The sequence below is a fragment of the Calonectris borealis genome, chromosome 2 (assembly GCF_964195595.1).
Source record: "Calonectris borealis chromosome 2, bCalBor7.hap1.2, whole genome shotgun sequence".
Classification (NCBI taxonomy): Eukaryota; Metazoa; Chordata; class Aves; order Procellariiformes; family Procellariidae; genus Calonectris; species Calonectris borealis.
In genome coordinates, this window is record NC_134313.1 from 32,720,998 (window position 1) to 32,738,464 (window position 17,467).

Genomic DNA, 17,467 nt, shown 5'->3' on the forward strand with positions numbered 1-17,467 from the left:
TAGATTAGGGATCAAACAGAATCATCCTTTAGGAATCAGGGAGTCTTCAGTCTCATAAAATGGGGACAATTTCTAGAAATAGAAATCTTGGCTTTACTCCGTGTATGCTAGCAAAGAATTTCGATCCACATTTCTGCAGTGCTGCCTGCAGATGGCTTACGACATGCAAATAGTATTCAGGTATAAGTGCTGATAATGCAGCAGAAGATGTAAAATCCACTATTTCCATCTAGTGGTGAGACAGTATTCCTGGATCTGAAGTACATGGAGATCCAGCTACCTACCTGTGTAGAACATTGCTATGTTTTTGAATCCTCCCACAAGTCGTGTTTTGATTTATTCTCCTTACAAATTTTTCAAGTCCAGGCACGTAAATTCATATAAGATGCAACAAGAAAAGAGAATCTTATCTCTCTTTTCTGAAATGCAGACTGTTAGGATACAGTGAAAAATCTCTCTGAATTTTTACAAAAATCTAATGTTTTGCAAATTAATCCTGTGAAATAGATTACTGGCTGTGATGATGTCAAAGCCACATCTCAAAACTTCTTTGAAAGAGCATAGTGCTGAAATTTGTGGTATCTCACATAGCAAATAAAGTAACTAGAGGGACCAGAGATGTATCCTTCTGGGTAAGGTACAAGCGGACTGGCCTGCAAAATATATGTTATTTTTTACTATGACAGTACAATATATATATTGGTCAAATATTTCAAAGGTGAGGGAATGCAGCTCCCTACTTTGGCAGTCAAAATAAAATGGTCAGATATTCAGAGATGCTTGGGCCACTGGGCTCTGTCTCTATAAAACCCAATTTCTGCCTGGTTTGAGGCTGACATCTTGGTCAGATGTGTTTTGTGTGTGTAGTCTCCTCTTCTCTCTAGATACACCCAAAGAGAAGCAGCAAATACATGTATTCATATGGAAAGCGTTAGTTCCTATGCCACATATTACTGTTTCAGCACAAACAGCTGAAGTTCTCTGAAGTTCTGCTCATTTCCACGTTAGACTATACATTGTCCGAGAGAAGGAGAATCAAATTTACGATGAGAAGTGTAAATTTTTCCGTGGAAATTAGCTGCACGGAAGGCACGTAGCCACAGTTAGGAGCAACCACCACCTTGGTAGCTTGGGCCTGCCAGAGCGAATGTTTTCCCGAGGTAGTCAAGCCCTTGCGTCCCGTAGGAGGGGAGAATATTACAGTCCTTCATTACCAAGTGTAAAGAAAAGGATCAAGCCAAAAGAGTGCACAGACCTTCGTTCTACTCCTTTGCGCAAGTGTGCGTCGTGCAGTGATGCTTCATCTGACGTGAGAGTTGGGAAGCTGTGGCCAGCAGTGTTTGAGGTTTCTCTTCACGTAGCCATAGCATTACCCACTGATTGCAAGCCAAGCCATATTTTGTCTTTTGGAGTCATAATACCTGCTGCTTGGGCAGGGCAGAGCACCACCACCTCCTCGTCTGCAGCATATCGCTGATCGGGTTGCATAGGAGGTGTAACTTTTTCCCTAGACCTTTACTCGTTAAACTATCCATATGTTTAACTTGGAAGGAACCCAATCTGATAGCGCTATACTTTGCTTTACTGTATAAAAGGGAGGATCTTGCTTTCCTTCCAGTATACAGACATATTGTGTACATATAGTACCTTCTCTAAGTGGTAGGCTTCTTCCATACAGGATTACCTCTTAAGAAAGCCTTAAAAAATTGCCAGGAAAATTGGACACCACAGCCCAAATTTTACTCTTCAGCCTATCCCTAGCTGTGAAAAAAATTAAAGCAGTCCATGAATAATAGTTACTTACCCCCAGGGTATGGATGAGAAAAATTGCATAGGTAGCACAGCTTTGTTTCTGTTTCCTTGTTGTACAAATGTGGTTTTCCCTTCCCAGCCTTGTCATCACTGGGCAGACATGATGAAACACGTGCTACGGTTGCATAGCTGGCCTAGGTAAGCTTTACTCCAGCTCAGAGCTCTTTGTTTGGGCAATACTAGACCAGGGATTATGAAGCAACACATGAACCTACAAGTTTTCATTTGTATGTCAATACGCACAAGATCTAGAGTATTGGCATGTCATTACCTCTGAGCTAAAAGAGCTGGGCATAGCCTGTGTTTTATCAATGGGCTTTGCGTGATACATCTCAGTTTTCACATTAAAACAAAGCCATCTTCCTCTCCAGCATGGCTTAGCTTAGGGAGCACGGGCCCAAGGAGTCCTTGCCCTGGATCCCGGCCACTGCTGCATCTGCTCCGGGAGGCCGGCTGTCGGGGACGGGCAGGCGCACGCATGCTCGCGTTCAGTGCCGAACTAACCGGAGCCCCGATCCTTGCTGATGCCACGGAGCGTTACTATAATGCAATTCACACACCAGCAACCTCAGCGTATGTCCTGTATGCTGTCAGCAGCATGTTCAAAGCAAGTTTAAAGGGAAATGCTTACATCGAGGGCAAAGTTTACTGCGGCAATGGTGTGACAGCTCACCTAAATGACAGGAGAGAAAGCCCCAGAGCCTGCAGCAACCAGAAAAAGCGCTCTAGGCTTCATTTTCCTCATTCCAGACGAAAAATGACCAGCTCACAGTGACTGCAGATACACGAGCTTGTGCCTAACGTTGGAAGCTTTGAAAAACCCTCTTTATTTAGCAGCAGTATCCACCCTGAATAGCAAACATCCATAATTAGTATAAAAATATTTTTATTTATCTTCAGAATCAGATAATCAGCATAGTTGTTATAATGTTAAAAAAAGAGATCAGGATGACTACAAATTGTCCATAGCTGTAGTTTTAGCACTGAAAAGGCCTTTGATCCACGTGAAACAAAAGCACATTAGCAGGGGATACCTGCTCACAGAGGAGACTTTCAGAAAGATAATACTCTATCATGGCTTTTTAGAAATGTCAGATGTACAAAAAATTATCCCAAAACTCTATAAATAAAGACAAATAAAAACCCCAACTTTGTCCTTTCTGTGCGGTCTGGAACAACAAGAACAAGGAATGGCAAAATTATTTGGAATAAATAATGATAAAAGAAATATCTCTACCAATGATGAGTAATTAGCCTACGAAATTTAGAATCATAAATTACAGATGTGCCCACTGGATTTTGGAAGGGGTGTATAAAGCTTTAGCATTATTTATTTGATTGCATATTGTAAGTAGAGTTTCATTACTAAGGATATTAATTGACCACTGTGAAGGCAGCCTCAGGAAAAAAGTTTAATTCATAGTTACAACGATTGCACTACTTTTCATTTTCAGGATGTCACCAAGAAAAGCATCACAGCTACAGAAATCTAGAGGGCAGAGCCTGTCCTCTACAGAGGAAGGGTCTTCTCAGCGTGATGCAGATACCGATGCCTTTCCCAGCAGCATTGGAGTGAGAGGGACTGTTGAGCAAAGCCCTGTCGTAAGGTGTTAGGAATACGCGTAGTCTGTCTACCAGATCAGGGCTCCCGAAGGACTTCATCCTGGGGCGACAAGGGCTTGGGTGTGAAATAGATCCCCATGGCACTGTTGATGAAGGCTAGCTTTTGCCAAAAAGCACAAGTCTCCTCACACCTGCACGCAGCGGGAAGAGATAGGCTCTCTGGGGTCTCGCTCAAGCAATACCTTCCAGTTCTGACTTGCCTTTCAGAAAAGACCTCCTCTTTCACGGACTGTAGAAGAACCTAGGGAAAAACCATTTGGAAGATAAAGCTAGTTTTTACTATTATCCCATTCCTATTGCCAACACACTAAGTTTCCCAAGTGTGTTGACTACATGACTCGTGTTCAAAAGATCATCTAAGAAAATTCTTGCCTCTGGCATCTCAGGCAACCATGCAGGACTGGCAGGTATTCTCCAGATTGCTCTTCTAGACTTGAAAAGCCTCATAGTATTTGGGTTTATCTCCTTGACTCCTTCTCAAGATACGATCTTACATATCTAACATCTAAGCCAGAGAAAATCTATAAGGAAGTAAGAAATTACATTGCAGCTCCCCGACTTTTTCCTGTGCTTCTGCCACAAGATAGTTTCTGATACTGATTCTGTCACTTTTATACGCAGCTTAACTTGATACTGATCTAGCTGTGAAGGAAAGGAAGAATTAATCATCCAATTCATAAATTGGCCATTTCCACTACACTCTTCGAAATTCATTTGAGAAGTGGATTTTGAAGACAAGTTCTATAAAGCCCCACCTAGAACAAGAGGCTTTAGAAACTCCATGAAAAAAATTATAGTTTCTTCTATTCGTGCAAGTGATTTGAACCACTCAGATTCACCAGTAATGAAAAGACAATTCGGTGAACCTGTGCAAGAACCGTGTTTGAGATGACAAATTTGCTGGCTTTGCATGCTGACCATGCTATTTTTACAGTAAGGCTGGTCTTTGACTCCTCGCTGAAAAAGGCTGGAGGGGTCTAAAGAAACAGAGAAGTAGCGCCTGTGTAAGGAAAGAACCTTGCTGCTTTGCCTCCTGCCTGTCCTCTGAACTTCCTGCAGGGATTGCCAGTCTGAGCTGTGAAAACCTGTCCATGAAGGACTCGTCTTTCCCAGGCTTTGTTCCTATTGACCGAGCATTCCCTTCACAAGGAGGTCTTTTGTGGTCCACTTTTCCAGCTATTTTGCCTTAAAAAAAATGTTCTTTTCATACGTAAGCAAGTCAAACTTGCCTCATCCAGTGAAGCACAATGCAGAGATCTCCTTTGATATGTTATTAACCTCTACTGGCAACACTGCCAGTAGGTAGGAGACAGCTTTAAGTCAAGCGGAGTCTCCACACTCGCTTTAACTCTGCTTTCAAGTGCCACTTTGAAACTTAACGAGACATGATCAAAACAGGTCTGCAACTCCTTTGCCCTCACACCTCTAACATCTATCCCTGGGCACAGCCTTCGTTTTGTAAAATCTTGAGAAGGCCAGCTCAATGTAAAGATGATTTGTTGTTAAGTTAAAGACTATCAGAAGCAAAGTAGCACCTCTAACCGTTCGTGCTGCTCTGTCCCAACATTTCTCAGCATACAGAGCGAGGTTGAGCGGGAGGAAGAGAGCAAGTGGTGGACTGCCAGGAGCAAAGCACCTTGGCTGTTTGAAGTTACTGCAAGCTCTTGGCAGACAATAAAAAAGGCTCAGAAGAGTGACTCAGGCCTTCCAGGGGAAAAGGTGAGACTGGATGAGATCAAATCATACCAGGAAGGAAAAAGGCTATTACACCAGGAGAAGGAGAAGGGAGGGGAGGGAAGTGCAGTTGGGAGAGGCACGGCGGATAGGTGACCTGTCAGTCTGAAAGTGACTCCAAACCTCTCAGCAGAGAAGCAGGGCCCAGCATCCAGGGAAACTGGTTGCACATGTAGTTGATGAGGTGGGCAGTAATTCTTAAACTGCAAGGGATGTGCACACCTGCACAGGGAGAGTACGCATGCAGAAGATACATTTGGGAGCAAAAGTCTTGAGAACTGTGAAATACAGTTCAAGGATATTTACTTTTTTTTTTTTTTTAAACTTCCTTACACCATATAAACTCCTTGGTCATTCAAAATTCATATATAGTAGAAGTGAAGAACTAGGAAAAGCCAACCAAAACTAACGCATTCTTCCCATCCAACAGGGCAAATACTTGTGGGCAATTTTCTGAAATTAGTAGATGACACCTTTTGCATGTTCACAAACAGCAACAACGTATTAGACGGCAACATTTTCAAAATAAGTGAGATTTAAAGTATCTTTCACTCCTCAAATGGGGTTTGCACAGCAATACTGTATTGCACCCAGTTTTTCCTACAATATGTAGCACGAATTTGCCCAAATTGAGATCCCCACAAATAACGAAGAACGGAATTTGCACTGGCATGCATGAACTACCTCTGATAGCATGTTTCTACTTGTTTCTACCTTGCAAGAAAGGCATCAGGACATTACAATTTTGTACTTATTTGGGCCAGCTAGTAGTTAAAACTTGCTGTGTTCACCAACACTGCTGCTCCCAGTTGAAATCTTTATTAAAGATACCATTATCTTTTTCTAAAAACAATGCTGCAGATATTTAAAAAGGGAGTACCCTGACCAGCTAGTGTTATCTGAATGGCACATGCGTATGTTTCAGGACTATTCTCCCTATGCATTGAAAAGGACTTCAAATAAATAGGTATTTGTACAATAAACAGGTCTAAGATGATTCTAATCATTGTTTTAAATCTCCAGGTATTAGAGATCTAGACAGTTTAATGTCATCACCTGCTATCAGACCCCCGACACGGATGTGGTGTTTCTATTTAGTTAATCCTAGAGTTTTTAGGGCCTGTTCCAGTTCCTTTTATATTTAGGCAAGCACCCACATTTTTGTCGGGGCATAGTAATCAAGATTAGTGGACTAGAGAATAATAACATGCAAAGGCAATGCTCACCCAGACCTGCTTTGTTCTGCGTGACTGACCTTAATACCCTCTACATCCACAGCCCTAGACTGTGCATGTCAGGAAGACGTCAGAGCAGCAGGTCACTCGGCTTTGTTTCAGTCAGCAGCAGAAATTGATACTGCATGAACAGCTTGCAGCAAAGTTATCTAAACGCTTAGAGGAGAAATTCATTAAAGATTATCTTTAACATACTTGAAAAATAAATTTGTACCTTTATCTACATGGTACAGGGAGGACAATTTTCTACATATTAGCATAATAATCACCAGAGGAGTACCTCCTTGCCTATATTGCTTGTTTATATCACTTCAATATCTTGTAGTCTTGAGAATGCACATTTTTAGCTTCATTTTCATGTCCTGTATGTTTTCCTTTATACCTTACATATTCAAAACCTAGTCATTATTTCTTTTTCATGCACAAAACATATCAGAGTTCCACCACTGCAAATTGCAGCTACTAGCACACACACACAGCAGAAGTAGCACTAGCTAACACCTCATCCACTGAACTGTCGGTCATCTCTCAACGGCTACATTACAGGCCTTTGGCCTAACCTAAGCAAAAAGGTTGGGCATCTCTGGGTTAAAATGAAAGCACCTAGTAAAAGCGTGTCTTTACAGAGCAGAATGACTATTCATGCGAGCAAAGAAAAAAAAAAATCACCTTTCTTCAACAGTGGAAAGGATTTATTTTGGCTATAAAAAGCCTGAACTAGGATCTTCATTTTTCTCCCTTTTCTCTTCATAAATATAAAGCCCAATCTTGGGCCAATATAAACACTATAGAAACTTAATATTACTTAACCCGTTTTACTCTTTAAGTACTTACAGATGGCTAATTATTTAAGCTGGATGTAAGTGCTTCACATTTAAACGTAAGTTTTACACACTTGACATTGTTGTACAAACTGTCAAAGAAAAAAATAAAAAAAAAAACCATCACAGAAATCACTGATATATTACAGTAAGAGGGCTTTTAGGCATATGAATACATGATTAACCGGCAAATGAATAATTCTGCAGTGTTTTTCCACTTGAACAATTCTCACTTTCCCTGTAAGGCTTGTTCAGGTAAAGTCATGCTATACGATGTTCTTCTAAACTGGGAAAAAAAAAAAAAGAAACCTGTCCTTTGATCTCTGTTTGGTTCACTTTCTAGGATACTCTTCTAGCTTGACAGGATTTAAAATCCTCTCAAACAGTTTCAGATGTTCTCATAACTCCTCCACTAGAAGGGAGCTCAGTAGCAGGTTCAGGAGCTCAGCACTCTGAAACCACTCGGAAGAAGGATAACAGACTGCAGAGAAGTCTAAGACTAAGTCATTCAAATCTATTGTTCCCACGTCTAAATTTCATTGACCCATCTGCCCCAATCATATCTCACTCTCTTCTATTTGTTACAAACACACGGAGGCGGCCACCATAAAATATCATCAAATGTCTTTAGCACAGCTCTGCTTCTCCAACATAAGGTATCACCTTGACTTCAGCATCCTGGTGAAGAAGTTGCAAAGAACTACCTTGACAGAGCTATTTAAAACAATGTTGCTTTCAGAAAGGACACTGTCCATTTACAAATCTCGGCAAAATCAAGGTAAAACTAGTTTCAGATTTGTGCCCTAAATCTGCTGCCAAATTAATTTTGGAAATACATGTACTACGATTTTATAGAAGTCAGGCATCTGATTAACAACAGGTAGAACTAATGCCTCTCAATAGTACTGCACCTGCAATTCTCAAAACTGGAACTTCAACTACATTTTCATTGTGAATTGAACTACAACAAACCTGATGCACATAAAATACATGTGTAGTTGACACCTTCACCTGCACAGCCTGAGGAGAGATCAACCCTCCCAAACCCACACAGCTCTGCCATACAGATGAGACACCTAAGCACTTACTTCAATAAATAATAGGGTTGGACATAGGGCTATAAACACCAAATAAAGCTCTCCCTTTGATCTTTACAAAATATTTAATGAAATCTCCCAAAAGTGAGTGACAAAAATACTACAAAACTGAACTTCAAAGACAGCCCTTTTCTCCAATTATCAAAAAACCTAACTTACCTTTCCCTTTGAGCTAAAGTTAGCTACTTTTATGCAGGATGAGTTGCTCTACTGTGTGTTCACTGTCCCATTACCTTGTTACTTTAATTGCTGAGCTAAATTTAGCAAATTTCACACATTCTTGAAGAAGAGAAGAAGAAAATGGCAGGGACTTAGCAACAGATGTATTATAAACATAGTATTACAAAATCTGCTCTCTATTTGCAGCTTGCTTTCCCTCAGCTAAGTCAATGATGAATGCTTTCAAAGTTTTCTTCAAATTTTTGTATTTAATAGTTTTCAAAAATAACCACTCTAGTAATATTTTGCATTCTACCGTATAGAAATTTTGTAGGAAATAATGTCCAAAGAGATCTGTCTTCACTGTAATATTAATTTAATAACTAACGTGCATTATTCATATTTATATGCAAATACATGTGATATTAGTCCAACATGCAGACAACTGAGAGGCAGCTGCTTAGGAAGACGCATTCATACATCTTAAGCCACTCTGACCCACTAGTGTTAGAAGATTTGTTGATCCACTATGTTTTCCTTCAGGTGAAGATGGGGAACATTTAAATGGTTCGTTCTCCTGCATGTTAAACTGGTCAGTGTTTTGGCCATCTCTCTCTTTTTCAGATTTAGTTGCATAGGAAAAAACCCTTCTGCGCAGCCTGCTGTTTTTAACACATGTAAAAGCAAACACAGTTGTTTTTCTGTTCTTCAGGGACTCTTCTTCTTGCTTTTCTGTTCTTCCTTAAGCTCTTTTGCATCACATCTGGACCCCAATGCTGTTAACATTTCTATTGTCGTCAAGTTGGCTCCCTTCATTATCAATCGCTCTCCATCAGCTGTAAAGGGAAAAAATTTTAAGAAGTCACAAAGTCTAAGTCACAATTACTTTAGTGTGCCGTTCTGTTTTGTATACATAAATCCAAATACCCTGTTCATCTTGTCTGATTATGTACCACCAACAAACAAAGATATTAAACTGCACACAATACACATGTAGTTTTCATTTCTGTATTGCATTATTGACAAATCTGAAACATTTGTCTGGATATACCTATAGCAAGAACACATATTTGATGAGAATGGCTCATACTATGCCCTCAAAGTCATCTAACAGAAGGCACTGTAAGGCCTAATTTCCACACATGGCTCATCATTTTAGCAGCATGTTGTCTATGGTACGTTTAACTTACTTCTTTAGCCAAAACAATGAATTGGTTTACACAATCTGTCTGGTGGTTATAATGTAAAAAAATAGACAGCACTAGGATTTCTAAAATTCTGAAAGAAATTATTTTAAAACAGAGAGGAGGCAGTAGAAGTTAAGTATTGTACCTAAGTTAATTATTTATTTTTGCAAGATTTGCAAATACAAAAGCCATACTCAAACCCATATAATGCAATACCATGCATGGCATCCAAGTTCCAGCCCCATGTTTGCCAACTACAAGGGCTGCAAACTCTTCACTTGGAAAATAATCAGCTCTTAGAAAATGAAGAGTTCAGAGCTGTAGCTCTTGGCATTAGTGAAATAAATTGTTTTGGTTTTACGCTGTGAAAAACATTAAGCTTTACTGCTTAAATCTTAATACACCACAGTTAGAGACAAGGATGGGAAAGACAGAGGCATGGGGGAGGGAGAAACAAGCAATGTCAACACTGAAATAACTAGACTTTCCTAAGCAAAATGAAGTACATTCAACACTCTTGACATTTCTACTGATTCACTAAATATGTGGAAGTTTAAAGAAAAGGGAGTAGCAAGAATCAATAATAATGAAAACTTTAATGGGCTACATGACATATTGGTCCATTATATCACAGCAGGAAAAAAGATGCAGCCAGAGAAAAGGACAAAAGCAGATTAGAGCCATCTGTTCACAGCCTAGAATCTGGGCCGCTTCCAGAATTGATGAAATTTCCACCATCAATTCCCTGCCTGCTCACTACACCCTCAAAGAAAACCAAGAAATTTGTTGTACATCGGTTGACCTCATTCTGCAAGTCCATCTGCACATGTATGGTCTTATCCATATGAGCAGTTCCTTCAAACTGCATAGTAGGTTACTTGGTTGCATAAGCAACTAAAGGTATTCAACTTTTCTGTTCTCACGATGGAGATGCCTCCACCACAGATAATATAAAAAAATTACAGAAAGTGAAGAGATTCTTACATCAAAACAGAGCTACACTTACTTCCCTGGAATTGTACCTGACTGCAAGGTCACACAAGTATGTCACTACAAAAGTAGACTCAACCCTAAAGTTAAGTCAGTTCTTTGATCTAAGATCCACCAGATCTAACTGTAGTACAAAGACCTATACACACATTTATCTAGACATCAGGCTGTTAGTGACTCCCTCTTCCTTTTTTCCTCCCTGCTGCACAACATCTAGCTGTGGACCAGAACCAAAAAAAGGTAACCACATTAAAAAAAAATCATAAAGACGACAAGAACATCATAACAACATAAACCCGGAAGATCTTTTTTTTGTCAAGATTAAAAATGAGCTCCTTACCAAACATAACATCTACAAGTGGTTCAGACCCATCATGTCTCACATCAGCAGTCACTTCACAGTTTCTATTAGTGGCTTGGATTTTTTTATGGTTTATACATCCAAGAAATTTTCTGAAAATATATTTGAAAATAAATTAAGTATGTTGCAGATAGAAATTATAGTAAGTATATTTCTAAAACTAATTTGAATATCCTGATATTGCTGGGGAACAAAAGTATAAACAAAATAGGATTTGTATTTAATTATTTCAGACAGGTACTTCTTATGAGATAATCACTCTTAAAAATCCAAATGCATAGTCCTTATACACTAACATGTAAAAAGCATACCAAAGAATTTTGCAAAAATTCAGTGTATGCACTTCTCTCAGCTGGGTTAGTAACAATAATAAAAAAAAAAAATCAGCAAAGTAATTTTCATTTTTCTTTATACACCAGTTGCTTGCCAATGTTTTATTGTTTAGGTTTGAGACAGCATTTATTTATTTAACACCATTGGTCTCCTGCAGATTTCTGAAATGCATGACAGCTACTTGACATTCTGGCGGCTTAAAGACATTCTAAGTTAAGTTGTGTTACTAAGTTCATTTCAAAAGTAGATGTGTCTGTAAAGCTATTGCAAAATGACATTTTACAATTGTTTGGTGCAGAACTTACATCACTCAAGAAGCATAATTACTTAGATTTCTCCAACAGTTAATTACCAAGACAGAGCAGCAGCTGTTGCCCCCTCTCCTCTCCCATTACCAGCATTTGGACTAGTGATTACAGACCCTCACCTACAGGCTCAGCAACTGAGAGGGGCATCTCCCTGGGTGGTTTGGTAAAGCTAAAGGCACACGCCTACATGCAAGGGTCTACACTTAGGCACAGCGAGCCTCCAAAAATCAGCACAGAATGAATGCTGTGTGCATCCCGGTAACACTTACCATAAACAGAGCCCTTACTACAAACACAGAGTCTTCTCGTTCTGGAACATTAAGGTTCTGCCTAGACTAAGCTACAAAGCCCTGATAAATGCAAACCTTCAAAGACCAAGATCATGAAAGTTAAAGCACAGCGGATGCAGAAGTTTGGGAAAAGGAGAGGGAACAACAGATGCTGCTATCTCCCTCATGATTTGCTCCCAGGATGTCTTTTTACTTTTGCTGCCTACAGTGGCAGCAAGTCACAGGGCCCTGCAGTGACAGCAGCTTTAACGGCTTCGTTTTGCATCTGCCGCTGCTGCGACCTGGGCAGCAGCCGGCTGGGGCGGCCGCTCCCCCTGCTCTTCAGGAACCCTCCACGCTTCCACGGGCGGAGGGCAGCAGGCCTGTGCCCCTCGCCATGCCTGGGCTCTGCGGCCGGGCCTGGGGCACAGGCCGCACTGCGGGCACATATAAAGCCCAGCTTCTACCCCCCCAAATAAATAAAATTAAAGGGAAAAAGTCCAGCCCTCACACCTGCTGTGAAACGTACAGAACCCACGCCCCGGGCGCAGGAAGGGCGTTGGGTGGTTTCCAGATAGGGGAGCCCGGCCAAGGCCCCGCCGCCGGGCGCGGGCCCGAAAGCCAGAGCACGTCCAGGCCGCCGCGGGGCCGGGGCCGGCGCTGCCCCCGCAGCCCCCTCACCTCGTGCTCTCCACGTTGGACTCGAAGGGGCAGAAGCGGACCACGATACTCTTCACCGGCCGCAACACCACGCGGATCTTGGACGCCATCTTCTTTCTGCCCCCTACTACAGCTCCCAGCAGCCCCCTGGAAGAGGCGGGAAATGGAGGCGGGCGTGCTGTCCGCCCCGCAGGCGCCTGGGAAATATAGTCCGCGGCCACCGCCCCCTCGGGGTGTTGCCGGCCCCGGCTGCGCCCCTCACGGCAGCCTTGCGGCCCGCCTTCCGCGGCCGTGGGGCGGAAAGCCGGGGCACGGCAACGTGGGGCCTGTGGCCCTGCGTGCCCTGCCTCTGCTCTTGGTGTGATGCCGGCTGCCTGCCCAACGGGCCTCGTTTAACCACCCGAGGCGCCCGGGGCCGGGCTCATTCATGGTTGTGGAGTGAGAGGGACCAACTGTCCAACCTGTCCCAGCCCCCCCTCTGACTCTGTAACACAGTAGATTTAGTTAAAAAAAAGGCACGCTTCTGACGTAAAATTGACGTAAAAGACCTCCTCTGGTCTCTGCAGCAGAAGTAGCAGGCCCTTGTGCCGTCAAGACTGGCAGGCAGGAGGCAGAGGGCGCGGGGTAAGGCTTACGGGAAGCTGTACTATGTAGTATCCATAAACTTCAGAGGCACCGTTAGGGTTGTTTATGTTAGATCTATCCCTATGACGTGACAGCTTTTGATGTCTTCCAGAAGCGGATTATTTAATACAACTGAATAGACAAGGATATTAATGAGGGTCAGTAAGGAGTAGCCGATACAGATGAGGATAAATGAGAGGCCACGTTTTGCAATACATCCAGCAGAAGGCAGACTTGTAAGAGGCCATGCTTCCGGCAGCGAATCCCTCCTTCTGCTGGCGGGTGAGGTACGGCAGAGGCACACCTCGCCTTTGAACAGCAGTTTTGGGAAGCTGGGGTGGTTGGTGTCCGCTGTCTATTTTCCACTAGATGGCACAGACCTCCCTGCTAAGTCGCTGCAGCCGTCTCGTCGCGTCCTTCTGCTCCACAGCACCGAGATCTTAGGGTTAGGGATGGGATGGAATGGAAACCCCAGTAGCGATGGCATTTAAACACGCGTTGTGAATTTCTGTGGAATAGTCAATACAGACCCATTCTGATCTACAGGAACTGCATTAAATATCTAGCATCCCTTGTAATGGGTAACCTATTTTTAGAAGCTTATCTTTGTTTATTGGAAGTCCTCTTTTTTTGAAAATCACATAGTCATTGAGAAAAATCATCCTCTTTGCTGAGATTTAGCCAAGAGAAATTAAGTAGCAAAACTAAACACAGCGGAGTCAATATAGTTTTAATATTTAATGTTTTTATTCCTTTTTATATCATAGTCTTTCCATTATGGGAAGAAATACATTTCTGTGAGATATCTTTTGAAAGACTCCACTGTAACCAATAAGTGGCTGATTTAAATAGGAATTTTTCCTATTTAATAGGATCAGATACAGGACCAGGTAAATAGAGTATTTTACATTTAGAAGGCAAAAGTAACTTAAAAAATGTCAACATATCTTTCTTCATTATAACACAAAGAGCTTGATGTATTCCATTTAAAATCTGTAGCAAAATTTCCATTAGCTTCTATGGCAGCACTGAAGAAATAACATCAGCAAAGGACCGGGGAAGAAAGAATGATCACTGATTTTTCTCCATTCTCCACACTGTTGGTACGATGCACTTACTGACTTAAAAATATGCATGGCAAAAACAGTTTTGTATTTGCTCTTATTGCATTTTGATAGTAATGAAGAATGTTTAGCTTACATTGCACGATTAAATGAAGATAAAATTTTGTTTACTCCTTTCCACGCTCAGATTGGTTAACTTTTTAACATTTAGGGTCAGCAGTAAAAGTTGCATCTTTCCCATTAAGCCATCTATTTGGAATAATCGAAAACCACCTCTGCTTTTTCAAACGAATTTTTAGTTTTTTGAAGTGCAACAGATTCGCAGTGACATGAAAGAACAGATATCTGGTAACTGAAAGGCTCTGTGTTCTTTTCCTCCCCTCAAAAAATAGACTGTATCTGTGAAATGAAACCATGGAACTATGAGTAGGAATATCCCATCCTTAGACGCTATCCTACTTGTTGACGACCAAGTCTTTCTCAACACTCCCTCTAGATGCAATAGTTTTAGTTGTTGAGTGCTAACTTTTACAGTTACTAAATTACATAGATAAACAGCAAAGTGACACAGCTATTTAAAAAACCCCAAACATTTCTTCATCTGCCTTTAAACCCAGGTGGTGGTTAACCCCAGTATGTTGGACTACCCTCAGCTTACACCAGAGTAACTCCAACTGAACTCTAAAGCACAATATTTAAATGCTATTTCAGGAAAGCCGATAATTTATCCATGAAAGACCTTGAATCAGTCTCTCCAGCTCCAGCAAGTAATCTGGGAACTCTCAAATGTCTGCATTTGAGACTTGGGAAACTGAATGATTCATGATTCTTATACCTAGTGATAATCATATACATTCCTAAAGCATAGTAACATGAAGAGGCATAAAAGTTATATTATTATAATGGAAACAATTTTAGTATTCCTTTCACCAAGCTGATCTTTTTTATTATAAATGCTGCCTCATCCCAAGTCTACAGACTTTCATGTCATTAGCTTCACTGAAATGTAGTCACGAGCCCATAGATGATTTATATCTAAGCACCATACATGGCAAGGAAAAAATGCAGCCATATTTTACACTTTAATTATGAAGACAGGCAGAAAAAGACTATAATATTAATTATAGCAAGTCAATGTTCCTCTTTTCTCATTGATCCTCCCAGGTCTCTTAGATCCAGGGAGGATTCTTCCGCTTTTCCCCCTGTTTCTTATCGCGTTCATTTTCTGTCATGTTTTCTGACTATAGAAAGGGCCACATTTCAGAGGTTTTGAAATCTAATTTCTCCATAGTTCGGGCATGTCTGGTTTTAGCACCTTGGCTCTGGCTTTTCATTGCACTTTAGTTCATTTTTGCCCCTAAAATCTGGTGGTGTTTCAGATTCTTCTTCCAAAACACTGCATGGGAGAGGGCTCTCCACGCTGCATTTCAGGTACGGTATTACACCTTCATGCACTTACTCGGTTCTGGAGGCTTGGATCATTATCTCTGCTTTTCCTCAGCTGATTCCTTCCACTGCATCTTTATCCGTTGTAACTCTCTCTTTCTCTGAGTCTTGTCACAGACGTCAATAGGCCCAGAATTTGGCAATCAAAATGTCATGTCTGCACATCTAATTATAATGCTGTGTAGTCCAGGAATAAAATGTAATGCTGCCTTCAGGGCAGTAGCCAGTACTGAGGAGAAGTGAGCCAACACAAATCCAGCAGCCTGCTTGTTTTGCACTGAGGTGATGCTTCCAGATGGCCACCCAGAAGAGGCTCTTTGAGAAGACGGTGTGCTGGGCCTGACAGGAGAAATAAATTATTTCTGGAAACAGAAAAACACTCTGACAAATGCGGTATCATGGGGCATATCTTCATAAAAGCAATGGAGAGAGACGGTGAAGATCACAAAGGACTTGTAGGAAGTCATTATAAAATACTAGTGCCACGTTGAAGGACACGTTGGGATGAATCCCCTACCATACAGGAGGAGCACTGCTTATTGTACTGAGTCATAAAAATATAAATCAGTCTGTGTTTTCTGTCTAGTTTTGTTTCTTCCTTTGAACTGGATATTCTCACACCATATGTCAGTTACTGAATTTTAAAAATATTTCTCCAAAGAGAAGAGCTTGTAAAGGTCCTTTAGTCTCTGAAAATCGTAGAAGTCAAGCATAGTTTTATACTAATAGTACTACTAATTTCGTATTATTTATAAACCCAGTAATAGTTGTACACTGTTAACGTGGGTTTCAGAAATAAAACTAAACTCAACCAGCAAAGGTGCCACTTAAAATGAGCTTGGTTTATAATGCGTTCTGAAATAGTAACTCTGCATATCAGTTAAGAAAAGCTTTTATGGGAGTGAATAAACAGATTCCCTAGTTGCTCTTTCCTCCTCTGCAAAGATGTATTTCTATTGCCTGAGGTTAACAATTGCCAGCAGAAATGTTTGCTAAAATAATATGCAGCATTTAACTGGCTGAGAACATACTGTGCCAGTTCCTGACTTTTGTAACTTAATTTCTTGAGGATAATACTGAAGTTTTTCAAGCTTCGTATGAGATAGAGCAAAAGCTTTACTTCATCTGTCTTCTCTGTCTAATAAATACTACATTGGATACATGCAGCTATCATTTGGCTTTCTATGTTGATTTAAAATATGCACTTGCTCCCAGCAAAAAAGTTCAAGATCATAATAGCACAAGGCACAAAGATGAGCTGAAATGAACGGCAACCACCCAAGGTTAGCCCCTGAGTCCTTGATGTCTGGAATCTGTGCTTGAAACTCCAGGTATATTAAATGAGTATGTTTTTACTTTAAAGGTCCTTGCACACGGTGATCCATGGGTATGTTCCCACTTGACAGACCTAACTCTAACAGAGTCATTGTCATAATTTAAGAGAAAACAGATTTCCAGATGTGCAGAATTTGGAGAAAGGAGTTGTATTGGAATTTGAACTATATGTTCAAAGACTTCCTGAAGGTTTGTCTGTGCTTTGGATAACTTGTTATGGATTTTGAGGAGCTCAGCAGCATATTGACATTTGTACCACTCCGCTAAGGGCGTACTTTGATGTTGTGAATATTGTAAGCAAAGCAGTTTGTTTTCACTGTCTTCTGCTAAGAATAACCATGTCTACAGATTGATGCCTTAAGTTATTAGTATTGTCAGCAAACTATAATAGTATTGCTCAACTGAATCT

The 17,467-nt window shown here is 41.0% G+C and overlaps 1 protein-coding gene across 2 annotated transcripts; it reads right to left on the minus strand.

Moving 5' to 3' along the window:
* Positions 1 to 5,470: 5,470 nt before the first annotated feature.
* On the minus strand, positions 5,471 to 12,747 carry MRPL53 (mitochondrial ribosomal protein L53). 2 transcript variants are annotated; one of them, XR_012672321.1, is made up of 4 exons: positions 12,611 to 12,747; positions 10,999 to 11,111; positions 8,482 to 9,317; positions 5,471 to 6,560 (listed from the first exon to the last, which is right to left on the minus strand). XR_012672321.1 is itself a non-coding variant. In XM_075141602.1 (3 exons), exons 1-3 carry the CDS (start codon positions 12,697 to 12,699, stop codon positions 9,190 to 9,192), a joined length of 330 nt encoding a protein of 109 aa, XP_074997703.1. In that variant the 5' UTR covers positions 12,700 to 12,747; the 3' UTR covers positions 5,471 to 9,189. The 2 variants fall into 2 exon arrangements, 1 of the variants encoding a protein (XP_074997703.1); XM_075141602.1 differs by having other exon boundaries at positions 5,471 to 9,317.
* Positions 12,748 to 17,467: the final 4,720 nt, after the last annotated feature.